The following is a 24535-nucleotide window of genomic DNA, read 5'->3' on the forward strand; positions in this document are numbered from 1 at the left end:
AGATACTTATACTTTTGATAGTTATTGCCAAATTGCCATCCAAGGGTAATAGAAACATTTATATTCTCAATTTTTAGACCTTTGTAAATTTCATAGATGAAAAATGTCATTGGAGTGCAGTTTTTTATTTCTCTTACTATGAATGAGGTGAGTATATTTTGATATATTTTAGAACAATTTATATTTCTTTGTATGAACTACTTAAATGTTCTTACTTTCGTGTCTTCATTTGTACCTCAGTTTCCTCATAGGGTTGTTGTAAAGATAAAATAATTCATATGCAGAAATATCAAGAACAGTGCCTAGAACATAATAAACACCATGTAAGTGGTTACTCTTATTGCCATCATCATCATTTGTTTATATCCTTTACCAATTTTTCTACTGGGTTGTTGATCTGTCTTCCTGTTTTTTGTAGAAATTATTGAAATGTAACAAGGGTGGCCACGTATCACACATCTCAGTTTGTCTGAGAAAGTCCCAATATATGCCTATTGTTTTAGCATAATAATTAATAATGCCCCTGTGCACTTTCAAATGGTAGTGATTTGAAAGATATGGTCACTTTCAAATGGTAGTGATTTCAATGAGGTAAAGTAAATTAAAACTGCATCTGGAATCAAAAAAAAGACAAATACATAGAAACAGAGAGTAGAATGGTATTTACTAGAGGTGGGGGTTGGGGACACACAAAGGGGATAGGGAAATGGAGGTAAAAGGGTACAAAGTTGTAGTTGTATATAGGATGAATAAGTCTAGAGAATAAGATTAAAGATCTAATGCATAGCATGAGGACTACAGTTAATAGTATTGCATTGCATGCTGGAAATTTGCTGAGAGAATAGATTTCAGGTGCTTTTACCACACACACAAAGGCGGAAAGGTAACTATGTGCGAAGATGTGTATATTAATTTGCTTGACTGCAGTAACCATTCCACTGTGTATATCAAAACATCATGTGGTCAGGAATAACAACTCAACCCTGTAATCCCATTGCTTTAGGGAAGGCAAGGCAGGGAGGATCCCTTGAGACCAGAAGTTCAAGACCAGCCTGGGCAACATAACGGGACCCCCATCTCTAAAAAGGAAAAAAATTAATTAGCCAGGTATAGTGGCATGCACCTGTGGTCCTAGCTACTCAAGAGGCTGAGGGAAGAGGATCACTTCAGCCCAGGAGTTTGAGGTTACAGTGAGCTATGATTGCGCTACTATACTCCAGCCTGGGCAACACATTAACGCCCTATCTCTAAAAAGAAACTTAAAAAAAAAAATAATTCAGTATATGTAATTTTAAAAAAAGAAATATCATGTTTATTAAAATATTATGGTAGTAAATTTTGATCTGGCTTTTCATAAAACATTTATTCTAATTATCTTACAAAAAATTTTGGGGAGAGATAACAGTCAACTTTAGGAATTATATGGTGATTACTTCATACTTCGACAAATAAAACCTTGTAATTTCAGCGCTAATATGGGAATATGTTCTACCTTCAGGAAAAGAAAAAAAATGGGAAGTCAGTGACAAACTATTAAAATATAAAGAGAGACTGGTGTACATTTAATAAAAGAAGTGTAAATTTAGCTTCTGCATTTAGAAAAATTTCACTTTTTCTGGCACCTTAGAAACAATTAACATCTACACTATTTATTCACATTTGTACTTTTTTAACTTTTTGAAACACTTTCAGTCCATAATTTCTTTTTATTCACACAACTTTGTGAGGTAGGAATGGTAAGTTGTCATCATCTGACAGCTGAGGAAACCAAGGAACCTAGCAGATAGCAGATCACTTCCAGTCATAGAGAAAGCTAGCAAACACTGCTTCCTGATTACCTAATTCTCTTCCAGAATGTCTCAGCACTAGCCACCCCTGTGCAATAAAAAAATAGAACTCGCCACTGCATTCCAGCCTGGGCGACAGAGCGAGACTCCATCTCAAAAAAAAAAAAAAAAAAAAAAAAAAAAATAGAACTCGCTTCAGCTAGTTCAGATAGAAAAGGCATCCCAGATCTCCACAAGGACCAGAGAGGCAGACTTGGAGACTACGCAGCCCAGATCCCCACATAAGTTGACCCAGCAACTACTCTGGGAAAGACCCATTGCCCCTATTATTTGGCTTATAAAGCAAATGTTAGACACTGGAAGGTAGACCCTCAGGCTTGGTGATCCTAAAAGAACTACATCTCCACTCTCCCTCAACAGGCCAAAAGATTCCCTGTAGCTTCTACTTCGTCATTTTGCTCTCTTCCAAATAGATACTTCATTCAGAGACTATGATTAGCAGAGTCTAGGTCACTTCTCTGAGCCCGCATTCAGAATGTAAGAAATCTCCCAAGGTAAAAATGATATTTGAAAGGACTGAGTAGCCTCAACATAGCAAGGTACATCTCATAAAGCTTTCTCAAAATCAATGTGAGTCATAGAATTACTGGTTTGGGGACTGAAAGGGATCTTTCCAATTGCCAGTATTTTATAAATTTTAGGCCATGATTCATTAGAGGGCCATAAAATCAACATAGTGCACCCTATAGTTTTAAAAAACGAAAAATAGAATGGAAAATATCACCATGCACTGCATTAGTGAAGATAAGTATTGCTTGGTGAAACTTTTGTCCTCATTATCTATGTGGGTATAAATTCATATGTGTATATTTAGTATATGTCTAAGTATATTTAGTATATTTAGTATATGTCTAAGGGTCCTGTGCCCCCAGGTAAAATGCATTCCTTACTAGAGTCACGGTAAAAAAAAAAAAAAAAAAAATTGAAAAACACTAGTCAAATCCAACCTCTTCATTTTACATATGACAGAGGATAAAAAAGGCTCAGAGAACCTTGCTCTGTTGGTTAATGCAAAGCTGGAATTAGGACACAGAAAATTTTAGTCCTACATTTCACTGTAAGGACATTATCTATCACTTAGAAGAAGCGTACTTCTTTTTTATGTAAATCTATTCCTACATTAGCCCTGTTATGATTATCAAATATATTTCATTAATTAGTATATTGCAAAATAGTATGTTTTACAATTGTATTTTGAGGTAAGCCTTAATTAATGATTGTCACTTGGTTAACACCAGTCTATTAACTTTTGAAAGATAACAAATCTGCGTGTTATTTTGAATACTTTTAATGTTCGCAGTTAAATTATGAATTGCAGGGAAGTCATTGATTGACATAATAGTTAAAGACATACATTTTTAAAGAAAATAACCCTATTTTTAATAAATAGGATTTTTAAGTTGTAATCTGCCATATTGAATAGAAATATATCACTAAAAAATATTTTTCTTGTTAGTTCTCCACTGTTTGTTTCTATCAAAACATTAAATATGGAATTTTCCAAAGAAAGTTTCTATGATTTGAAATAAAATATGAAAAACAAAAGGCTTAACAGTTTCTCAATAATGTGCTCAATTAATGATACATCTACTTTTTAAAATTCTGAATATAACAAATCATTTAAACTTCATGGATATTTTTATATTCATGGGTAAGAATTTTGCAAATAGTGGTAAATATTTTCAAAATAACATAGATTTTACTTTTCCAGTTCTCATTTTAACTGAATTCCTAAACATTCTATTTCTAAATAGTCATGAACCACGGATTTGTCCAGCTTGGAATACAGCTGTATCTTCAATAATAAAGCTGATCAAGTCTTTTTGCACAACTGACATACACTGTTGTTTTAACATTTTTATGTTTTAGAAACAGAAGTTTAATATTAATGCTTTTATTTTGCAACATTAAAATCTGTTTTTATGATTTTTATAATAAAGAGGGCCAAAGCAAAGTAGATAATACCAAGTCACTGAAGAATAAAAATAAATAATGCTTTAGATCATTCAAAGAAGCTCAGTTTTTTGTTTTTTTTTTTTCTTTTTTTTGTTTGAGACAGGGTCTCACTCTGTCACCCAGGCTGGAGTACAGCGGCACAATCATGGCTCACTGCAGCCTCAACCTTCTGGTCTCAAGCGATACTCCCACCTCAGGCTCCCAAGTAGCTGGAACTACAGTTGTGCACCACAACACCCTGCTAATTTTTGTATTTTATGTAGAGATAGGGTTTCGCTCTGTTGCCCAGGCTGGTCTTGAACTTCTGGGCTCAAGTGATCCTCCCAACTCAGCCTCCCAAAGTGCCTGGATTACAGGTGTGAGTCACCACATTTGGCCAAGAACCCCAATTTCTATTATGTAGCCTTCTCTCTTCTACAGGAATCCTCAAGAGGGTCAGAATGAAATGTTCAACACTTTTACAAAGTACACCCAGAATCTACTGGTTAACTCAGTGCCTCATCCCAGATTTTGATATGGATTTTTAAGTTTACTTTTCATCACCCATTAATTTTTTCAAACTCCCACTGAGAATAGAACATATTTTATTATCGCAATATATTGACCCTTTACATCCTTTGTAGGAATATGTGTTACTTATAAAAATATAACTGTAAACAAAGATGACAAGGTATTTTTCTCACCAAAAACATTTTTTCTGTACTGAGTGGTTCTTGAACACAGGAAGCTTACCAAATGTGAAAGGAATTAGATGCAGACCGGTTAGGTAAGGCAAAGAATGAGGATGAGAAATTTACTTATCAGGGGTTTAGAGCAGTCATTAGAAAAGCCTCTTCTTCCCAGACTGGTTTGTCCTGCTCAGTGAAGAGTGTTTTATTCCAATATCTTCTTTCCCTAACAGGCATTTAAAATAATGAGAGAATTTTTTAAAAACAAGATATTTACAGTAAATAAAAACCAGTCACCACACGGGGGGGAAAGTTGCTGACATTTTCCTGGGCATAGGATATGCTCATTGAATATTGCACCAAGCCTGCTCCCTTCAGTGAATCCATTTTATCAGCAATTAGGACAGTTGTTTCCCTTAAATGGAGAATTCCATTACAATTCCTCAGCAACCTTAACAGATAGAAAGCTTTTTGTAATATTACTAACTACACAGGAGGAAAGTAGTTATAAACTCCCTTTCCTACTGTGGTAGATAGTCAGTTGAAAAAAATTGCCTTAAAATGTTTCTCAGGACATGTTGGCCTATCCCTCATTTGAATTCATGCATCTTTAAAATAAAATCTGGGCCTAGTGTGGTGGCTCACACCTGTAATCCCAGCACTTTGGGAGGCTGAAGTGGGTGGATCACCTGAGGTCGGGAGTTTGAGACCAACCTGACCAACATGGAGAAATCCCGTCTCTACCATAAATACAGAATTAGCCAGGCATGGTGGTACATGCCTGTAATCCCAGCCACTCGGGAGGTTGAGGCAGGAGAATCGTTTGAACCCAGGAGGTGGAGGTTGCAGTGAGCCAAGAATGCGCCACTGCACTCCAGCCTGGGCAACAAGAGCAAAAGTCCATCTCAAAATAAAATAAAATAAAATAAAATAAAATCTGGCTGTCCAGTTGTTATTTCTTCAGTTGCTTCTCAAAAAGTGAGAAGTCAAAAAGTAATTTTAAAAGGTAGGACTCTTCAATCTGCTTGAACAATGACAACTAGATAGTCTTAAATAAGTTCCTTTTATTTTTTTTTTACATTAGTATTTTAAGTTAAATATTATACCTATAAGAATAGCTAGTTATGAAACAGCAGGAAATTCCCCATATTTATTAAAAATAGACATGTTTTGAAAATCTCATTAATGACTTTGTAAATTGTAATACCTACCTTTGGTAAGTGTGCAATGAAATAAACAACCACAGGTACTACTGGACATGGCATAGACTGCTACTATCATTCAGAAAAGGCAATTTCACAATATACATCAAAACCCTAACATGTTTGACCCTTTGCTTCAGAAATTGAACTTTTAGGAGTTTAGACTGATGGAATGTATAATTTAAAAAATGGACAAACACTTGTGTGCAAATGTGTTTGTCATGACATTATTTGTAATACAGAAAAGCTGGAGAAAACATAAATATACAATAACTGGGAATTGGTTAATGAAATAGTAGGCTGTTCATACAATAGATTGCCACATAGGCATCAAGAAATATCCCGTTTGAAATCAGTATATACACAGAAAAAATGTTAACAGTTGTTATCTCTCAGTCCAGATGACTTATTTTCTTTACTCTTTTCTGTATTTTCCAAATTTCCTTCAGTGAACATCTTCATTTAAGAGGACTTAAAATTTCATTTGCTAGTAGTATGCTGAAAAGTTCTATATTTTTAAGAAAAAAAAAAACTAGTTCTGCACAAGTGAAATTTAATGCTCTTTCTACTATCATTGTATCTTTCGAATATTTGCACCATTATTTGCCTCCCATATAAGTTAAAATATAGAAAGAGCCAAAAGAGATATGTCATTCAAGCTCCCCTTTCTTCCCAAATGAAATTCCCCCAAATAAGACCACCACATTCCCAATTTATTAGGCAGTTCCGTATAACTTCTCTTCATAATTATAATGAGTTCTTTTGAAGTTTACATGTCCCTATCTCTGTGTTTGACCTGTCTCTCCACTGTGCTGAAGGGACACATCTTCCGCCTTTAAATTCCATCAATCTCCCTTCACCTCGCGCTTCTCCTGCGTCCTAGACAGTGTGTATAATTCTTTGCTCTTCATTCAATATAAAGAAGATAGCATATAAAAGTTACATAACGCAAGCTTTATTCGTTAGAAAATCATCAAAATGTTCCCATTGCAATCATTTCCGTAGACTGTCACGTAACCAACACCTGCAATGGGGAAGTGGTCCACAATCCTACACAATTCATTAGGGGCTCTCAGTCTATTGAATCTCTGACACTCCAGCAGTCTCGGTGCCACTTCAGGAGCCAATGCAGTCTACCTCTCTCCGGAGAGCAGTGTTCCACCTTAATGGGACAGAAGTCATCAATCACGTTCCTCAAAAGAAGGAAAAGAAGTGGCGGAGGGTGAACAGTTTGCCAAACCCACTTAGATACACTCCGCATAGGCTAATTGTCCAAATTAAAAGGCAGGAGGTTACCTGAGCTGACCATAAAAGCTCAGAGTGCTGAGGCGAATAAGGTCAGGGCAGGCTGCTTATTAACACCGTGGTCACTACAAAAGTTCTTGAGGGCATCTGCTGTGAGTTTTCCATCGTTACTTGTTGTCCTCCTGCATCTCCTGTTGCTTTTCTTGGCCCTCTCCGTTTCGCATTTTCTATGTCCTTTGCCTAGCAGCAGTACTGCAGGCATTAACCATTGTCGACCTGAGAATTAAATTAGCATTTGGTAGCCAGACCTCTCTCCTTGAGCCTTAGAAAGCTTGTGTGCTTGAGTTCCCTGAAGTGTAACGTCATCTCAAAGCTCACGTAACTAAAGGGAACCTATATGTGACAAGGTGCAGCGGAGGTTCAAGCAGAGTACCACGGCCGCATCGCAACAGATTATAAAGCGTAGGGGGTGAAAATAATGGAAGACATCAGAAACCCGGGCTGTAAAAAAGCCCAAACTAAGCTAACTGAGACGCGCACGCGCGTTGCTCACAGCTCCTCTCCCGAGGCCGGGCCACAGCGCCTGCGCACAGAATCCGGGGAGGGTTGGGGGAGAGATGAGCACCCAGGCCTAGCGCTCCCACTGCCTCAGCCTCCCTACCCCCGCAAGCTCCGCCTCCTCCAGCTGCTCGCCTTCCCAAACAACCGGGTTCGCCGCCGGCGCTTTCTGCCCATTGGCCCTTAGTCTTTTCCGTTTCCGCCCAGCCCTCAAAATCCACCAATCAGCTTGTACTTTTGGGTGAGCGTCCACCTCCTAGGCTGTCGCTCCGGCTCCTCTGCCTCCTCCGGCTGCTGCCTCCGCTGCTCCCTCCTCCTACCCCACCTCCTCTATCAGGGGAGCGTCTGCGGGGGCTTGAGGGGCGGCGGCGGCGGCTGCGATATGGAGCCAGGGGCCGGAGGGCGAAGTACTGCTCGTGGGCAGAGGGCCGGGCCCCCGAACACTCCGCCGCCCCGGGAGCAGGAGCGGAAACTGGAACAGGAGAAGCTCTCCGGTGTGGTGAAAAGCGTCCACCGGCGGCTCCGCAAGAAGTACCGAGAAGGTAAACAGCGCGCTGAGCGAGGGGGGAAGGGGAGGCCTTATCAACCCCAACCCCTTGTCACCTCTTCCCTCCTCCAAAGAGGCCACCATTAAAACCTAAGGGATCTGCACGTCCCCCAAGCCGCTGCTGCTCTCACGGGCCTGGTCTGAGCCCCCTAGTCCGCATCAGACGCGCTCCTCCCCGCCCCCTTTTCTTCGAGGGCCCTTCGGGAGAGTTCTAGGCCTGTAAAGGAATTGAGTCCCCACCGCCTCCAAGCCCCCGTCCTCAGCCGGGGTGCTGAGGTTGTTGTCACGATACACACAAACACATACACGCTCACGGAGGACGTGGGGGTCGCTTTTTCCAAGAGACGCCAAGGTAAAACAAGACAGGTAAAATCCCTTTGTAAAAAATGGAAAGAAACCTGAGTTGTCCCTCCTTTACGCTTGACCTGCCAGCTGTCCATTTGCTTCCTCATCAGACCCCCTTCCTAGTACTTCATTCCTACAACCATGCAGAGCCTTCCTCGCGTTGGCTTCCAGGGCTGCGAAGTCAGCAGGCCTTTGAGCTGACTGGACTTAACATTATTAAAAGGGGGACGGGCTACACCCGTGGCCCCCAGTCCCGTTTCTTAAATACTTGGTCTTACTGTTTATTTAGACGGGTGAGGAAGAGATCTGGACAGGTTCTGAAAATACCGTTTAGATTGGAAGCCCCCTGAAGACACGTGCGGATGAAGCCCACCTTCGGCTTCCATGGATGGGGTTCCGGTGAGAACCTCCTCTATGGAAACTCATAGGGAAAGAAGCCTTAGTGGCTTTTGCCTGTACCTGAAGAGTGTTTATAGTTGGAGTCTACAGTTATCCTTGATATCTTTAAATATAGGCTTTTGTACACAGCTATTTTATAAGATTTTGACAGTGAAAATTCTGTGTTTTCATAGGCTCAGGACAGAGACTTCTCCTAAGTACCGAAATGAAGAAAGCTTTCCACTGGTTCTCATTTTAGCTTAATTGCAAACTGAAAAGTCAGCAGTCTTCTGGTGTTAGTCTTATACTTAGTTAATAATTTAGGATTAGAAGGAAAATTATGGCAGTGAAGGAACACAGACGGGTGAGATCATGTTACTGTTGATTTTTACACACGTTTCAACTACTCTAGAAAGTTAAAACTAAGTATCCTTTGTTCTTTTGAATGTAGTTGATATGTTTCGTTTTTCAAACTTTAAAGATTTCTTTCCTTAGCAAATCAAGCTTAGCTTTTAATAGAGGCTGCTTAAATAATCATCCCCAAATGCGGCTTGTAGTTATTGTTTAACAGATAACAATAGAAAGAATCTTATCAGACCTACTTAAGAGGTTGAAATATGTTTTTTGAAAGAATGCTACCCAAACCCACAATTTAGTCAATAAAATGAGTAGTTACCATAGCAACAACTGCATCATTCTTGATATTCAAAGAATGCTCTTACATAATGGCATTCACTGTAGATTTCATGTTATTTGGAGAAATTAGGAAATAAATGGACACACTTTCCTGCAATTTGCCCTGCTATTTTGTACAAATTTAAGTGCATCTTTTTAAAGAGAGAAATGACTAGCATAGAATTCCATTTCTATTTTTACCTTTTAATAATTTCATTATTCATAAATGAATAAGTTCCACTCAAATTAACACACTAATGTGTCATCTCTTCAAGTGCTGCTTATATGTGCTTAGTTCCCACACGTTTAAACATGTTTTAAGCCTGAATATTAACCACAGGAACCCTTGTTTATAATGAGAATTGGAAGTTGCCAGATCTAGAATAGATACATGTAGTTCGTAAGTGAATGATCTAGTATGCTTCTGGGGAGTTAAAGTCCTGGCAGTTTAAACATTTGAATGAGACTATTCTTTAGGCGTTTTAATACCCTGAATTTCACTAGTGATCTAGACTTCTCTAGGCTTTGCTCGAATGATATACAAAGCCCCATCAGTGAATTAGCAGAATAAGTGATCCTAATGAGCATGTTCCTTCTGCCTTTATTTCTGACATATAGGCTAAATATTAGTGGTAAAAAAGCCATCTGTGAAAAACACTGCGCACATAATAATACTACGGAAATAATTTTTAGTGTTTTACTTTGAGGACTTAGTATCGTGGTAATAGTCCCTAATCTGTAAACATATTTTACAAGTTCATTTGCAAGTCAGCTGTTATCGTAATCTGAAGCGTGCTTAAGTGCTAGATCAGTCTGCAGAGGCCTATTGAATCAGTAACATACCTGAACTATAGCACCAATAACTATGGAAACTGTACTCTTATCACAGTTTCTCTACCAGCAAATGCAGTGAAAATTCCAGCTTAGGATCTTGGAGTTTTAGACTAGAAGGAACCTCTTAGCATTTAGCAATGATTCCCAAACATGGATGATCAGCAGATTCAACTGGGTGCCTCTTAGAAAATTCCTGTATTCTACCTCAGATCTATAGTTTAAGATCCCTATTATTAGGAATTAGAAATTGTCAGCCAGATTTTAGAGTGATGATCTAATAGTTTCTTCATTTTTCAGATGAGTGAGCTGAGTCCTAAAAAGATTAAAATAACTTTCTTGATGCTTTGGTAGTTCATTGTTAATACTATACATATTTTCTGGGAATAATACAGGTTCCCCATCCCCGACTCCAAACCTAGTGTTAGTGACTCCAAATGTTAGAATAGGAGGGAAAATGGGAAGCAGGAAGTGGTTCTAGAATTTGCATTAGGGGAAAAGATATAAATTGATGGGAATGGATGATCCATAGGCTAGGTATGATTAGCTGAGTTGGGGCTATATGAGGAGAGGGTTTTCTGGGGAGAGAGGGCAGGAAAGGAAATAAGTTAGAGTGGAATAAGGAGACAAAACGGTCATTGAATATTAAGGACAGGAGTGAGGACTAGATAATGACCGGGAGGTTGGAGAACAGAGCCTTCTTTTCCCTTATCTCTGTTAGTGGAATTGAAAATAAAACAGGAAAAAGAATGAAAATAACTTTTGTTGTTCTTTTTTGCTGTGATAAAAAAAGATTTTTTTCCACTGTTCTCCATCCGTTTGCCCAACTGATGCTAGTTGATGATGATGAACAGGCTTGAGTTGGGGAAGGGTGGACAGGGTTGTAAAGAGTAGCAAGTAGGCTTAATGCACTCTTTTCGTTTACCACTTTTCACTCCCCACTTTACGGCCTGCCCTGTGTCACCACTTAAGAGACTCTGCCAGTTTGTCTAAAGGTAAAGTGAGAACTAGAGATAAAGGTGTGTTCCAGGCAGCACTCATATCTGAAGCAGTTACTAAAATGAAATGATAGGGAGATGCCTAGCAGTGGTGATGCGAAGGAGTATTTCTGGTATCTGCCATTGATAGTTAAGAGTCAGTCTTTTAAAGTGAGGTTATATAAATGGAAATATGCTTGCACATATAGGTGTTTTCTGTCTTTGCCATACATAATTTTTAAAATTTGACCTGCATGTAAACCAAAAATATTTTAAATGTAAAAGAGTTATATTATAGACAGCCTTTTAATAAAAAACTAGTTGTGCTTTTCAAACAGGGACTTCATTATTTAATCAGATGAGCCTGACAAATATGTATCACATCAAGAACTGAAATAGAGCCACGTGTGTTTTTGGTTGTCTTTGTAGGATTTTTTTGCCATAATCGTATTCACATGAACCCGTTCCTATAATGATTGCTTTTATGCCTGGCATTTCTCTTTCTGAACTTAAAGCATTCATGTAAAAATTCCAAGAAAATGTAAAAGGCTGCAGTTGTCAGGAGTAAAAGCACACTTTTAATTCCATTTCGTTTTTATTTTTTTTATCCTATCTTATTAATATCTTTGGGACATTTTATCAAATTATTCAATTCCTTAATTTACTTGTTCTGCATACCAAACAGATTTAAAACAGTTTATCACATAAACACCTGCAGCTTATAAATCAATCACAAAAAAATAAAAGTATGTTCTAAACGGTTAAAACAGGTATTCTTAAGGTCATGGAATTAGGGGGTGATCTTAACAGGTGAATTAGAATAGCAGTGTAGGATAAGCTGAAAAATACATTTGTGATTGACTATTCTGCAGCAAACACTTAAAATGAGAATTGTGGGGGAAGGGGAAAAACCTTTGTATTAGAGTAATTTTAAACCAAAAAGTCTAAAAATAAAAGAATGAATGTAATGTTGGTGTTTTTTCAGAAACAAAGTTTTAAATTTGTTTTAAAAATTAGAATGAGACTCCTTTTAATTGAACTTTTCTTATTTTTTTTTCTCAGTGGACTTTAAACATAGCTGCTTTAAAATTTTGACCAATTCCAAGACCTTAAGAAACTTTGAACAGATTATTTTCTCAAGTGAGGTTTTGCTGTTTTCTTTTTATGTTGTTCTTATACTTATTCTGATACAGAATCAGAAAGCTTTTTGTGATAGAGTATTTGCCTGATCAGTGAAATAAATAAGGTGAAGATTGTCCGCAGAAAATCCTGTTAAGTTTGCACTAGGAGAGTTTGAACTGCCATTCCCAGTAGAAGAAAAAATAATGAAAAGAGTTCAGTAATCAGTAATACTAAAAGATAAAGGGACCATTTATATAGTCAGTTCAATGAAGTACATGTAGGTATACAACGTACATTAGTATTTAGCTGTTTGATTTTGTTATTATTAGTGTTCTTTGTGACAGGTTATCGTTTTAGGGGCTTTTTGCAGTTGAAAAGATACACTAGAAGCCAAAAGCATTGGTGCAGATTCCTTGTTTAATGGAAAATAAACCCACAAACATAGCGATTCTTAGCCTTGGTTCCACATCAGTATCATCTTTGGAACTTTGTGGAACACAGACATCTGTATATTTAAAAGCTCCCAGAGTACACAGTGGACAAAGAGGTTGAGAAACACAGCTGTTGTAGTAGGAGGAATCTAGGAGAAAGGAGGCTTTTATACTAACCTGATCCAAAGTTAATAATAGCTTAAATAACAATAGTGATGATGAAAATAGAAGAAGACAGACTTTGAAGATCAGAATAGGCAGTTTTAGTGAAAATAAAGAAGGGTCAAAGATGATGCCAATATTTCTTTCCTGGGAAAATGTAGATAGCTATTAGCATACGCTTTGGAAATGGTAGGGGTTGGGGGCAAGAGGAACAGGGTAGTCAGGCAGATTGGCTTGTTATAGGGATAATGGTAATGATTTAGTTTGCAGTGTATCCTTTGGAAGTTTAGAATTTGGAAGCCTTCTGTGGAGGTTGAAGCTTTGAGCCAAGTAAACTGCACAGTGGGGTTATAATATAGAACTGAGGACAGATCCTTGGAAGACACCAGTAGTTAAGAGTTTGGAAGAATAAAGTGGAACCATCACAGAACACAGGGAGTACTCCCAGGGTTCGGGTGTCTGCTGTGCTGGGTACCAACACTGTAATAGAACTATATCTGCCGCCATTTATGCATCATTTACAGTAGAGTGAAGGTGATCATAGTGACAGCCTAAAGTCCTCAAGAAAAGGTAAAATAATGTTTACTATAATATTGCTTAAGAAAATATTGATTTGCTTTGATTTTCAAAGAGTCCCAGTCTTTCAGAATCAAATCAGTATTTTCAGTTGGTTTTGGTGCATTTGTTTTCTTTAATAAGTATATATCATGTTTGCAGCTTTAGAGCATCTAAGGCAATGGTTCTTAAAATGTTAGTGGACTCCAGGATCTTCCAGTGAACTTTTTAAAATGCTGATTCTTAGGTCCCCAGAAACCAATTTGGTGGATCTGAGATTTGGGGCCCAGGAATCTGCATATTTAATGTCCCTCATGTGATTCTTTCTCAGAAAGAACACTTTCTGATAAAACGTTGAACTAAGATTTTTCTGTTGCAAAGAAAAGCAGGGTACTTTACTAAAGGATGTGCTTGTCCTGGGAGTTCAAATTGTTTTTCACATTCATTCCTTACTCATGTGTGCTTATGAAATACTTATTTCTGTCATAAAAATACAGTATACAGAGTAAAACATCAGTTGAGATAACTGAATGAGTTAATGATTTTTCAGTAATAGGTAGTCTCGCTACACCTCTGTGTAAAGAGCTACTTGTTTTTAAGGCGCACATTAAGAAGTTAGCTTTAAATTTCTGCATTGATAGTTTTGACACATTTTTATATTAGTTTTCCGTCTTTCGGGAGCCATTTCTATACTGTCTAAATAAGTCAGGCATATTTGTCACATAGTTCCTGTTGTAATCATCTCTTCTTTCAGTATTCTTGTAAATTTCCTAGAGCAATCTCATACATTGTCCACATTTGACAATTAAGTTGAGACTTTCCTGTTTTATTATACAGTACTTTTGGAGCTCCTGTTTTTACTAGTCCTGGCTAATTAGCAAAAGCAACAGTATCCCTACCCTCTTCAAGTAATGAAAATAATAGTAGAGGCCTTAACCGTAGCTATTCTGTCTTTATGTCTTCAGGGTAGCATTAAGGATCGGATGACTCCTGGGCATTATCCCTGCCCCTCTTCCTTCCGCCACCGATTCAAGTAAAATTTTCTCAAATGTTCCTCTTTAAATCAGAAGTAATGATGTACTGGAAGTTTAGCAGCATAATATTTTCAACTTTAAATGTAGAGGATTGTGGCTTAGAGTCAGATCTTCAGGCCTCTTTTGAAATGACCTCTTCGTGGTTGGTCTTTTAGTCCTGTTTATTATAGTGTAAATTCTTGAAACAAAGATCTGGGTTTTTATTAATCATCACAACCCCATCCCCACAAACACAGTTGTGTACAGCACCTAGCACAGAATCCTACATAAGGTCCCTACATAAGTACCCCTCTTACCTTGTGCTTCCATAGCATGATTGTGCCTACCTTTATAGTGTTAATAACTTGCCAATTCATTTGTCTGTTTTATCTGCTAAACTTAGTTCCTTGAGTAAAACTCTGCCTTTTATCTCTGTAGCCTTAGTACACAGCACCAGACCTTGTAGATTTAAGGCACACACACAAAAGAAGCTAGTATAAATATTTCCAGATAGTTGAGTTTTATCTTTTTATATTCATAAGTTTAAAATTTTACTTGTGGATACCCATCTTTTCTAATTTATGCTCATGTCTTCTTAAATCGAGTATATTAGATTAATTTTACTTTTTTAAATGGTCCAAGTTATTCTGAATAGCATTCTATTTTTCTATAAATATAATGGTAAATATATCCTTACAGTCATTATGGTATCGTTATTTGTTCTCATAAGGATGTTGTAGTGGGTATAATGTATGTCTCTCTGTATGTTGGTAATAAAAATGGTAATAGTGAGCTGGGCTTGGTGGCTCATGCCTGTAATCCCAGACCTTGGGAGGCTGAGGTGGGTGGATCACGAGGTCAAGAGAGAATGAGACCATCCTGGCTAACACGGTGAAACCCCGTCTCAACTAAAAATACAAAAAATTAGGTAGGTGTGGTGGCACGTGCCTGTAGTCCCAGCTACTTGGGAGGCAGAGGTAGGAGAATCTCTTGAACCTGGAAGGTGGAGGATGCAGTGAGCCGAGATCATACCACTGCATTCTGGGGGTGACAGAATGAGACTCCATTCTGAAAAAAGAAAAAAAAAAGTAATAGTTTTGTGTATTTATTTATATTTACAGATAAAAATTTTGCAACCCCAGTATATCAGTCTCTCAAATTTGAAGTGAAATTTATACTGGTTATAAAATCTAACATCTGACAACCACTAAACTATACTGATTTATTGTGCTTTAAGTGTAAATACACTAATACCCATTGCTGCGGTTATTTTAGAATAGATGGTTAATCTTCATACATTTAGAGCAGCATGTGAGTATCCATTTCCATTTATATAGAAATTAGGATAAGACTTTTTAATTGAGCATATGAAAATCAGGTTCCAAAAGGCTGTTCATAAATCCTTTTGTTTGAAAGTTGAACTAAGCAAGTACTCTGTGTGGTCATAGACCCATCTGTGAAGTTCACTTTCACAAGGGAATAACATGTTGGTGACATGGGTTATGTTTTTTCTTGATTTCTTTCCATCTCCCTTATAGGATGTGTTCAGAGACTTGCATTTTGGAGTATTTTTATCATTGATATGTTTATAATAAAAGGCTATTCCAAGAACAGAAGATATACCATGAGCCAATGTTTGTAGATATTAAGTTCAATTCATGCATTTTTTTTTTTTTTTAATTAAATTGGACTCTTAAGGTTGTCGCAGCCCCCTTGCTCTCTATATTATTTTGCCAGGCTTTTAAACTCACAACCTTGCTATACACCGTTGGTTTTAAGCCATAGCTACCCATTGGATTCATCTGGGGAATGTTAAAATAAATGACCAGTTGCCACTCCAGACCAGTTAAATGAAACTTCTGGGTGATTCCAATGTGCAACCAGAATTGGCAGCCAGAGTTGAGAACCATTGCCAGAAATCTAACAAATAATGCAGTTGCACAGACTAAATAACTGCATTTGACTGACAAAAGACCATTTGTTTGTGGTTAGTAGAGTCTGTGTACTTTCCTCTATTGCAAAGTTCTGCTCATATCCATAAAAGTTCATGAATTAAAAACTTATGAAGAGAAGCAGAGTTTGTGGTTAGGAGCATGACTTTAGCTTTTGACTACCAGGTTTGTTGTGTAACCTTGGAAAAGTTACTTAATCGCTCTATTTCAGTTTCCTCATCTATAAAGTAAAATATATGTCTCAATGGATTGGTATTGTAATTAAATGAGTTAATATTTGAAAAGCACTTAAAACGACATTTGGCATATAGGAAACACACTAAGCTTGTAAAATGCAGAAATTTAAAAATAACAGCTCTTTTATCTGTAGCTATACTGCTTCAATGCATTTAAGGACTATGACATTAAAGATTGAATGACTCCTGGAATTTTTACCTAGACTGTTCTGTAGTTTTCTCAGTATTAAAATGACTGTCTTTTTCTTTTTCTTTTTTTTTTTTTGTCCCTTTTGCTGTTTGTGTTTCTAAGTTTTTATATGAAAAGTCCAACATTTTTAGCATGTCAAATTATTGGTGGTATTTTCTTCCCACATTAGAGAAGTGACTATTCATAACATGTTGGCTATAAGATGCAGGTTTTCAAACTTTGTGTTTTCTGGTTACTTTTTGGTTCTTAATTACCAAACACCTTGGATGTTTTTTATCCCACTTTTAGATGTGTCACTGTATCAGGTACTCAAGTGCTGAGAAGACTGGTCTGTGTATGGCTTAACTATGTGAGACAATCTGAATTCCGAACATTTTGTTTTAATGCCTTGAAGTGGTAGCTGAACTTGTTTGCACTTAGTCATGATTTTCTTTGCTTACCTTGTGTTAGAGAAAATTACCCTTAAAGGTACTTTGAACTTGAATTTGGTAGTCTGTTCATCTACAGATAAGGCATCTTAGGTCCCGTATTTGGCAATATGCCTAAGTCAGAATCAAATAAATTGTTCTGAATTTCTAAAAGTTTAAGACTTTTGATACTCTTTTTTTTTTTTTTTTTTTTTTGCTTTTGTAGAGAATTTGATGGCCCTCAAATTTAATGAAATATAATTTTAATTTTGTAACATATACCATGCTTGTGGCACATCATTTTAAAAAATTTTATTGAGGTATGATTCATGTACAGTAAATTATGTCTATTTAAAGTATATAATTCCATAAGTTTTGACAATGCATGCATCTCTGTAAAACCATTACCACAATAAGGTATAGAACATTTTCATCACTGCCAAAATTTCCTCATACTTCTTTGCAATCAGTCTCTCTGTATACTCTCAGTCCCACATGTCTTTTCACTGTAGATTCACCTCCATTTATTTTCATTTCTTAGCTATTGTGAGTAATGCTGCAATGAGTATAGGATTGCAGATATCTCTTTGACATACTGATTTCGTTTCCTTTGGATAAATACCCAGAAGTGGGACTGCTGAATCATATAGTAGTTTTAGGAACCTCCATACTGTTTTGGCTGTACTAATTTACACACCCAACATAAGTATCCAGGATTCACTTTTCTTCACATTCTCTCCAACCCTTGTTATCACTGGTCTTTTTGACAATAGCCATCCTAACAGATGGGAGGTAGTATCTCATTGTGGTTTTAATTTGCATTTTCCTGATGATTAGTTATGTTGAGCACCCTTTTATATACCCATTGGCCATTTTTTGTGTTGTCTTTCGAAAAATATCTATTCAGGTCATTGCCCTTTTTTTTTGTCAGATTATTTGTTTTTTTGCTATTCAGTTGTATGTATGAGGTTTTTTTCATCTTTTGGCTATTAACCCCTTATCAGGTATATGGTTTGTAAATATATTCTTATCTTAAAATGGCATCACATGTATACTTGCTAACTTTCTTATTTTCTGTGCTTTGTATGTTTTAAAAAGGAGAATTAGGATAGAGTTATTGAGAAAAAATAATATTTTTATATACATCAGGTATATAAAAATCAAGTGGTTCTGGCATGGAAAAATGCATGAACCTTAGCACCACCTATTCATTTTTTTCACATATAAGTAATTATGTATTTGGTAGTGTTACTGTTCATTTCTCCTTGAGCTAATAAATTTTTCAAAAAGATCTGTGTACTGTTATTAAAGAACTTAATGAATATGACTGGACTGTCAGCTGCAGGTTTTTCTTTTGACAATAACACAAAATGGGAAAGCCTTTTTTAATAAACTTAAAACAATGCTCTCTAGAAAAATGACGTTGAATTTATTGCTTTACTGACCTTGGAACTCTTACTTTGAAAACAGTAACTATTTTGAAAAATTTAAATTGTGCTTTTGAGTCACTACTACTTGCTGACAGCCATCAACTGTAGTTTGAATTTTATCTTAGAAACTAATTTGATTTGTTTATACTTTTGGCATTTATTTTTTGAGCATGATGAAAATTTAAATATTTTGTCCTCCATTGACTGAGCACCCTAATTAACTTCTCTAATTTATACAAATTATAAATCAAAAGTAGTCTTTGCTTTTCCATTTATACTTTCTATTGGGAAAATCACACCTGGTTTTAACAGACATGTATAAATGAGTGACAAAGTATGATAAGGATGGCAAATGGGGGAGGTGTAAGATGATAAAGTGGGAGGCAGATAAACCCTCTTGAAGAAAATATGAATTCAGTTACATTTTGAAGGAAAAAAAATGCTGTAGCAGATGGCAAGAGAGAGGTTAATTCATAAAGAAAGAATAGTATCAACTCTAAATAAATAGTGTAGGGATTCCATTGGTTCACTTGAGTTTGAAACTGTTTTAGAGCTGCACTTCTGGATGTTATGTAGAGCAAAAATACTTTTAAATTCATTTCCTTCTATTTGTTTTTTTACAAAGGCAGTTGCAGTGTAATAATATCTTAATCACAAAGTTATTAAAAATGGAACCCTTTTAAAATTAATGAATGTGCTATTCTTTCCTAGTTGTCGCTGTCTTTTTATTAGTAGCTCTTAATTTATTTTTTAGTTGTGACATATGTTTTTGAAGGTGAGTTTAGTCAATGCAGTAGTTATGGTATTATCTTGATATAAGATTCAGAATAATTTGGTTCATTGATTATATTGAACTTGGTTTGGCAACTTTAAGTTGGCATCACTCATGTTTAAAATTATGAATTTGTTTTTTTAAATGGGTGTTTAAAAAAATTTAAATGTTATGGGATAACAATAAATAGAAGTCATATTAATGTGACCGTTCTCTGGAATTTTGTAAGACAATTTAAGCTGTAGAGCATGTATTTTTAAATTGTGCTTTCTATAAATAATTTGTGAATTCCCTGTAGTTGGTCAAAGTAAAATGTATGTACTCCATTGCAGATTTTGTTCTCCACACCTCCCTTTCCCCTTGTACCTGTCTGTCTCTTTCTCTTTCTCTCACTTTTACTTTAAAACACATGTATTTTTTTCTAGAACGCTTATAAGAAATTGGTAAGAAAATGGGTTATTAATCACAACAATTTTGAGTCATTCACAGATGCCATTATATTAAAATAAATCACAAGGCTAATTATTAATTCATTGAGAGTTCTGATTGAACTTGAAGACCTAAATGTTTCTTATACTATGTTGACTAGACCTTTCATGCAAACTTCAAGAACTTCTAGCTCCTAATTTACCTTTTAATAATGAAAAAATATTGTCCTTTTAAATAGTATATCTTTTAATTGTTAGTTGACCTAATAACTAAGTGATAACAAATCCTTAAAATTGAGTTTTAATATTTATATATGTAGTTTGAGTTGGTAGAGGAGTTTTAAATATGTATACTGGTCACTGGGGGACCCTAATTTTTTTGGATTTTAGAACCTGAATCATAGATTACTTTGAAAAACTTTGCTCAAAATTGAAATACCATTATTTTAAATACTATAAAAACAAAAAATGGGCTATTATGAAAATGCTTATCTCATTCTGTTTTAATAATTTCATTTATTTTTAAAATTACCTTAAGCTTTCAGAAGTATTTTGGGAAGTGGAATTTTCTCATAACTAAAGGCCAGCTATGTTTTTTGTTCAATTTTGTAACCACCAGACTTTTAACAAAATGTATACACAGTAGTCAGAGTTTGAAACATTTTTGTTTTATAAATAATATGAAATAAAAGTTTTGGGTCCAGGATGCCTTACGTAGCATATAGGGAACATATCAGGTTCATATATCTTTTATAGCATTTACCACATTTTCTTTACATGTCTTCTCCCCTTTTTTTGATACCAATGCCTGCTCATTAACTTTAATTATTTTCTGTAGCATTTAATATAGAGTATTTTTTAAAGAAAATCTGTTCAAAGAAGGAAAAGTATATACAATTGCATCATCTACTGTCAGTTATATATTTAAGTATACTTCACTTTATGAATCACATCAGTTTTCAGTGTCAACACACTTTGTGAGAGTCTGCAGACTCTTCAGTGTTAATGAAAACATTAAATTGAAGTTGTCTGTGGTTAATCTGAGTTGCATTAGCCTACCAAGTTTGAATTCTTCCTTAGAACTTCAGTTAGGTAGATAGCCATAAAATTTCATAACGTGGTATTTCAGAGAATTGTGTTGAGTATGAAAAACTCGAGGTCTTCTAAAAAGTTGTAGGGTAGTAGGTTTCTGTATATTTTCAGTTCTTTGCATCTTATAGCTAGTAGAATAATTATAGAGTAAATTGAGTTTCAAAGTATATAGTGACATGGCAGGGACTCTTAAGAATTTGTAACACTTTTGTTGCCTCACATTGCACACCCTTTGTCCTCACCCATGGTAGATAGACACTTTGAGCTCAGAGTCAGCAGCCCTTACATAGACCCACTTTAAATGAGTGCTGCTTTTTTGTGTTCTGCCTTTCTCCCACACTGCTGGAGCCCACTGAGATTGTCCCCTTATTCAGTGGCTAAGTGCAGACTAGCAGTGCAGATTGTTAATAATTCTCAGTTAATAGGGGATAAGAACTTAGAGATAAATGCCGTGGCCTCCCGTTCTTTAGATGCACAATTCTGGACACATTCAGTATGCTTTTCAGTTTGCCAACAGCAGCAAACTCAGTAATTCATCCTTGTATTAGTTTTTTCTCCTTCCCATCTTTCTGTTCACTTCCTCACTCATATTTCCTAGGATTCTTAAACTACATGGACCCAGTTCTTTGTCTTAAGTTGTACTTTTTTTTTTTTTTGATACAGAGTTTAGCTCTTGTCGCCTAGGTTGGAGTGCAATGGTGTGATCTCGGCTTACTGCAACCTCCGCCTCCCAGGTTCAAGCAATTCTCCTGCCTCAGCCTCCCGAATAGTTGGGATTACAGGCATGCACCACCACACCCGGCTAATTTTGTATTTTTTAGTAGAGGCGGGGTTTTACCATGTTTGTCAGGCTGGTCTCAAACTCCTGACCTCAGGTAATCTTCCCACCTTGGCCTCCCAAAGTGCTGGGACTACAGGCATGAGCCACCGCACCCAGCCAAGTTGTACATTCTGTAGACTCCAAGAAGTCTTGCGGAAAGGAAAAGAAAATGTATTTGTGTTTAGCTTTTCCCAGGTATATGTTGTCATAGAACTTTTGTTTGAATGACTCCTATTAACAGCACATGTAATACATTTATGTATTTATTTATAATGTGTATATTCTATAGGACAGTGAAACTTAAAAGTTCGAGAAAAGGCCTTCTAGACCTAACGATCCAATATAATTATTGTATAATTAAAATTATACAATACCTTAATGAATGATTTAGTTTCAAATTTGGTGGATAAAGTCAGAAATAGTGTTATGAACCATCATGGGTTTATGAAAGTGTCATTAATTAAAATATCGTTTCAGACACCTCACTTTCTGAAGTTCTATTTAGAGACTTGATAAATAACTACATCTGAAAGATGTTGCTAAAACTGAGGAAAGCAGTAGTGTGTTTAGATTAATATTCCAATACAGCAGGCAGACCCTCAAACTGTTTCTTAAATAAACTTTGGTATGTGGTATTCTCACAGGAGCATTTGTGTATACCTTCTACTTGAACAGTGAATGTGTCTCAAACTTCACCCTTCTTTCTTTTTCCTTGGACTTGTGTTTTATCAGTAGTTATTTTATCACTTAAGGTCATTTTAAAATGAAACTGCTGGAAAAAAACATTAATAGGAATTCAGGTCAAACTGCTAAAAAAAGAACATTGGCCATTATATTAAAATAAATCATAATTTATTACGATTTACATGATCGAACTTGAACACCTAAACATTTCTAAAACTGAGGAATTTTTATTTGAGAATTTAGAAAACTTGTGCCTGCTTTTTTTAAGCTAATAGTTATTGCCAGTCTGATATGTAACAAATTGAGAGTCCAGTCGCTACCCAAATGTTAGCGATTAATGGAAATATTTGTATACGAGTACATAGCCCCCTCAAAAATAATTCTCTCAGGTTTAAAATCAGTATTCAGACCAAGACTCAGACTGATGTATAGCCATCTTAATAATGTGTGAGAGGGTTTGTTTGTATCCTTACCCTTCTTTCTTGATCAAATTAGAGGCTAATAGTTTGGTTTTCAACTTGGTACTTATTAGACTAGACCCTAAAATACCCCGTAAATGGGATTAATTGAAAGTTTTTCAAATTTGAATAGTTACTTATTATTACATTTGAACTATTTTAATTCCTTTTCTGTTAAAAAAAAAAAAACAACTTTAAGTGTAAGAATTCAATAATCTTAAGTGGAGGAAGAATTTTAGTATAATTATCTCCCACATTTTGCTGTTCTATTTATAGTTTTAAGTTTATTCTGTCCCCAAATAATGGCCTACATTTCATTATGGGGCATGAGAACCTAACTTCTATGTCCAAGGACAGTGAATGAAACTACCTTGATAAATTTTGTTTACTCTTTTACCATTACAGTTGCATTAACGTCCTTTATTTAGCGATAACATTTTCCTACCTTTATCAGTCATCACAGCGATGTTTCCAATTTCATATTGTGATGACTGATTTAATTTTATTTTAAAAAATGTAGTAGCTGAATGGATAATATAGTCAGCTTATAGTTTTTATATAGGACATTTTTTAAGGCTTACAAACTTTGGAGAGGCTTCCAAAGTAATTTCCTTCAAGGCAATTTTTGACATTTTTGACCTAGAATTTTAAATTTTTAAACTACATTATGCCTAGAGCAAGTCCAAGTGTGTAAATAGAAATATTTACTTGATTGCTTAATTTACATTGTCATCTTACCTACCAACCCCTTTTTAATAAATGTGGAAATACAAGAAGGTAACAGTCAATAGAAACACAAGAAAATAACAGTCAAGAAGCAGGTTTACGTGTTTGTACTCAGCTCCTGCAAAGTCATATTGTCCAACAGTGACAGGAAAATTAATTCTTGAGTACTCAGCTGTGATTGTTTCTTACCAGCATGTCTTTGGATTATTAACTGATAACTCATATATACAATATCTGCTTATATTTTGTCAATTTTTCCAGCTTCACAAACCTGTTATCAATCATTCATGTATTTATTAAATAATAATAATTAAAATGATGCATCCCTTTACATAAAGGAACTTTTATTTAAACATTTTTATTTTTATGTAAATATATATTTTTATTTAAGTATTATTTATACAATATTTAAACATGTAAACATTTATTTAAACATTTTAAATGTTTAAAATTTTATGACGTTTTACTTTATAATTTTGCTTGTATTTATCTTTAAATAATTTCAGATTGTGCTGAAACTTATTTCAAGAGTCTGACATGTTTCATGTAAACTTAATTACTTTATCTGTTTGTTTTTAGTGGGAGATTTTGATAAGATCTGGCGAGAACACTGTGAGGATGAAGAAACTCTTTGTGAATATGCTGTTGCAATGAAAAATTTGGCAGATAATCATTGGGCAAAAACTTGTGAGGGTGAAGGTCGTATTGAATGGTGTTGCAGGTAAGTACTTTTATGAATTAACGTTTTTGGTTTCTAATGTATTGTTATAACTTTTTTTTTTTTTTTTTGAGACGGAGTCTTGCTCTGTCACCCAGGCTGGGGTGCGT

At 35.7% G+C, this 24535-nt stretch overlaps 1 protein-coding gene and 1 long non-coding RNA gene across 3 annotated transcripts in view; one reads left to right on the top strand and one right to left on the bottom strand.

The window, feature by feature from the left end:
- Positions 1 to 6612: 6612 nt before the first annotated feature.
- On the bottom strand, positions 6613 to 8508 carry LOC116274491. The gene is made up of 2 exons (XR_004183163.1): positions 8422 to 8508; positions 6613 to 7194 (listed from the first exon to the last, which is right to left on the bottom strand). It is a non-coding gene; the product is annotated as an uncharacterized LOC116274491 (long non-coding RNA).
- The window catches only part of BMT2 (base methyltransferase of 25S rRNA 2 homolog), a 111487-nt gene continuing 94655 nt past the window's right edge, over positions 7704 to 24535 (top strand). The window contains exons 1-2 of one of the 2 annotated variants that reach the window (XM_003896496.2): positions 7704 to 8018; positions 24287 to 24428. In XM_003896496.2, coding sequence (XP_003896545.1) covers positions 7859 to 8018; positions 24287 to 24428 — 302 coding nt within the window. In that variant the 5' untranslated portion in view covers positions 7704 to 7858. The remainder of the gene's footprint in view (positions 8019 to 24286; positions 24429 to 24535) is intronic. The other variant, XM_021936195.2, reaches the window with a different exon arrangement.

The sequence above is a fragment of the Papio anubis genome, chromosome 4 (genome assembly GCF_008728515.1).
Source record: "Papio anubis isolate 15944 chromosome 4, Panubis1.0, whole genome shotgun sequence".
NCBI classification, from domain to species: Eukaryota; Metazoa; Chordata; class Mammalia; order Primates; family Cercopithecidae; genus Papio; species Papio anubis.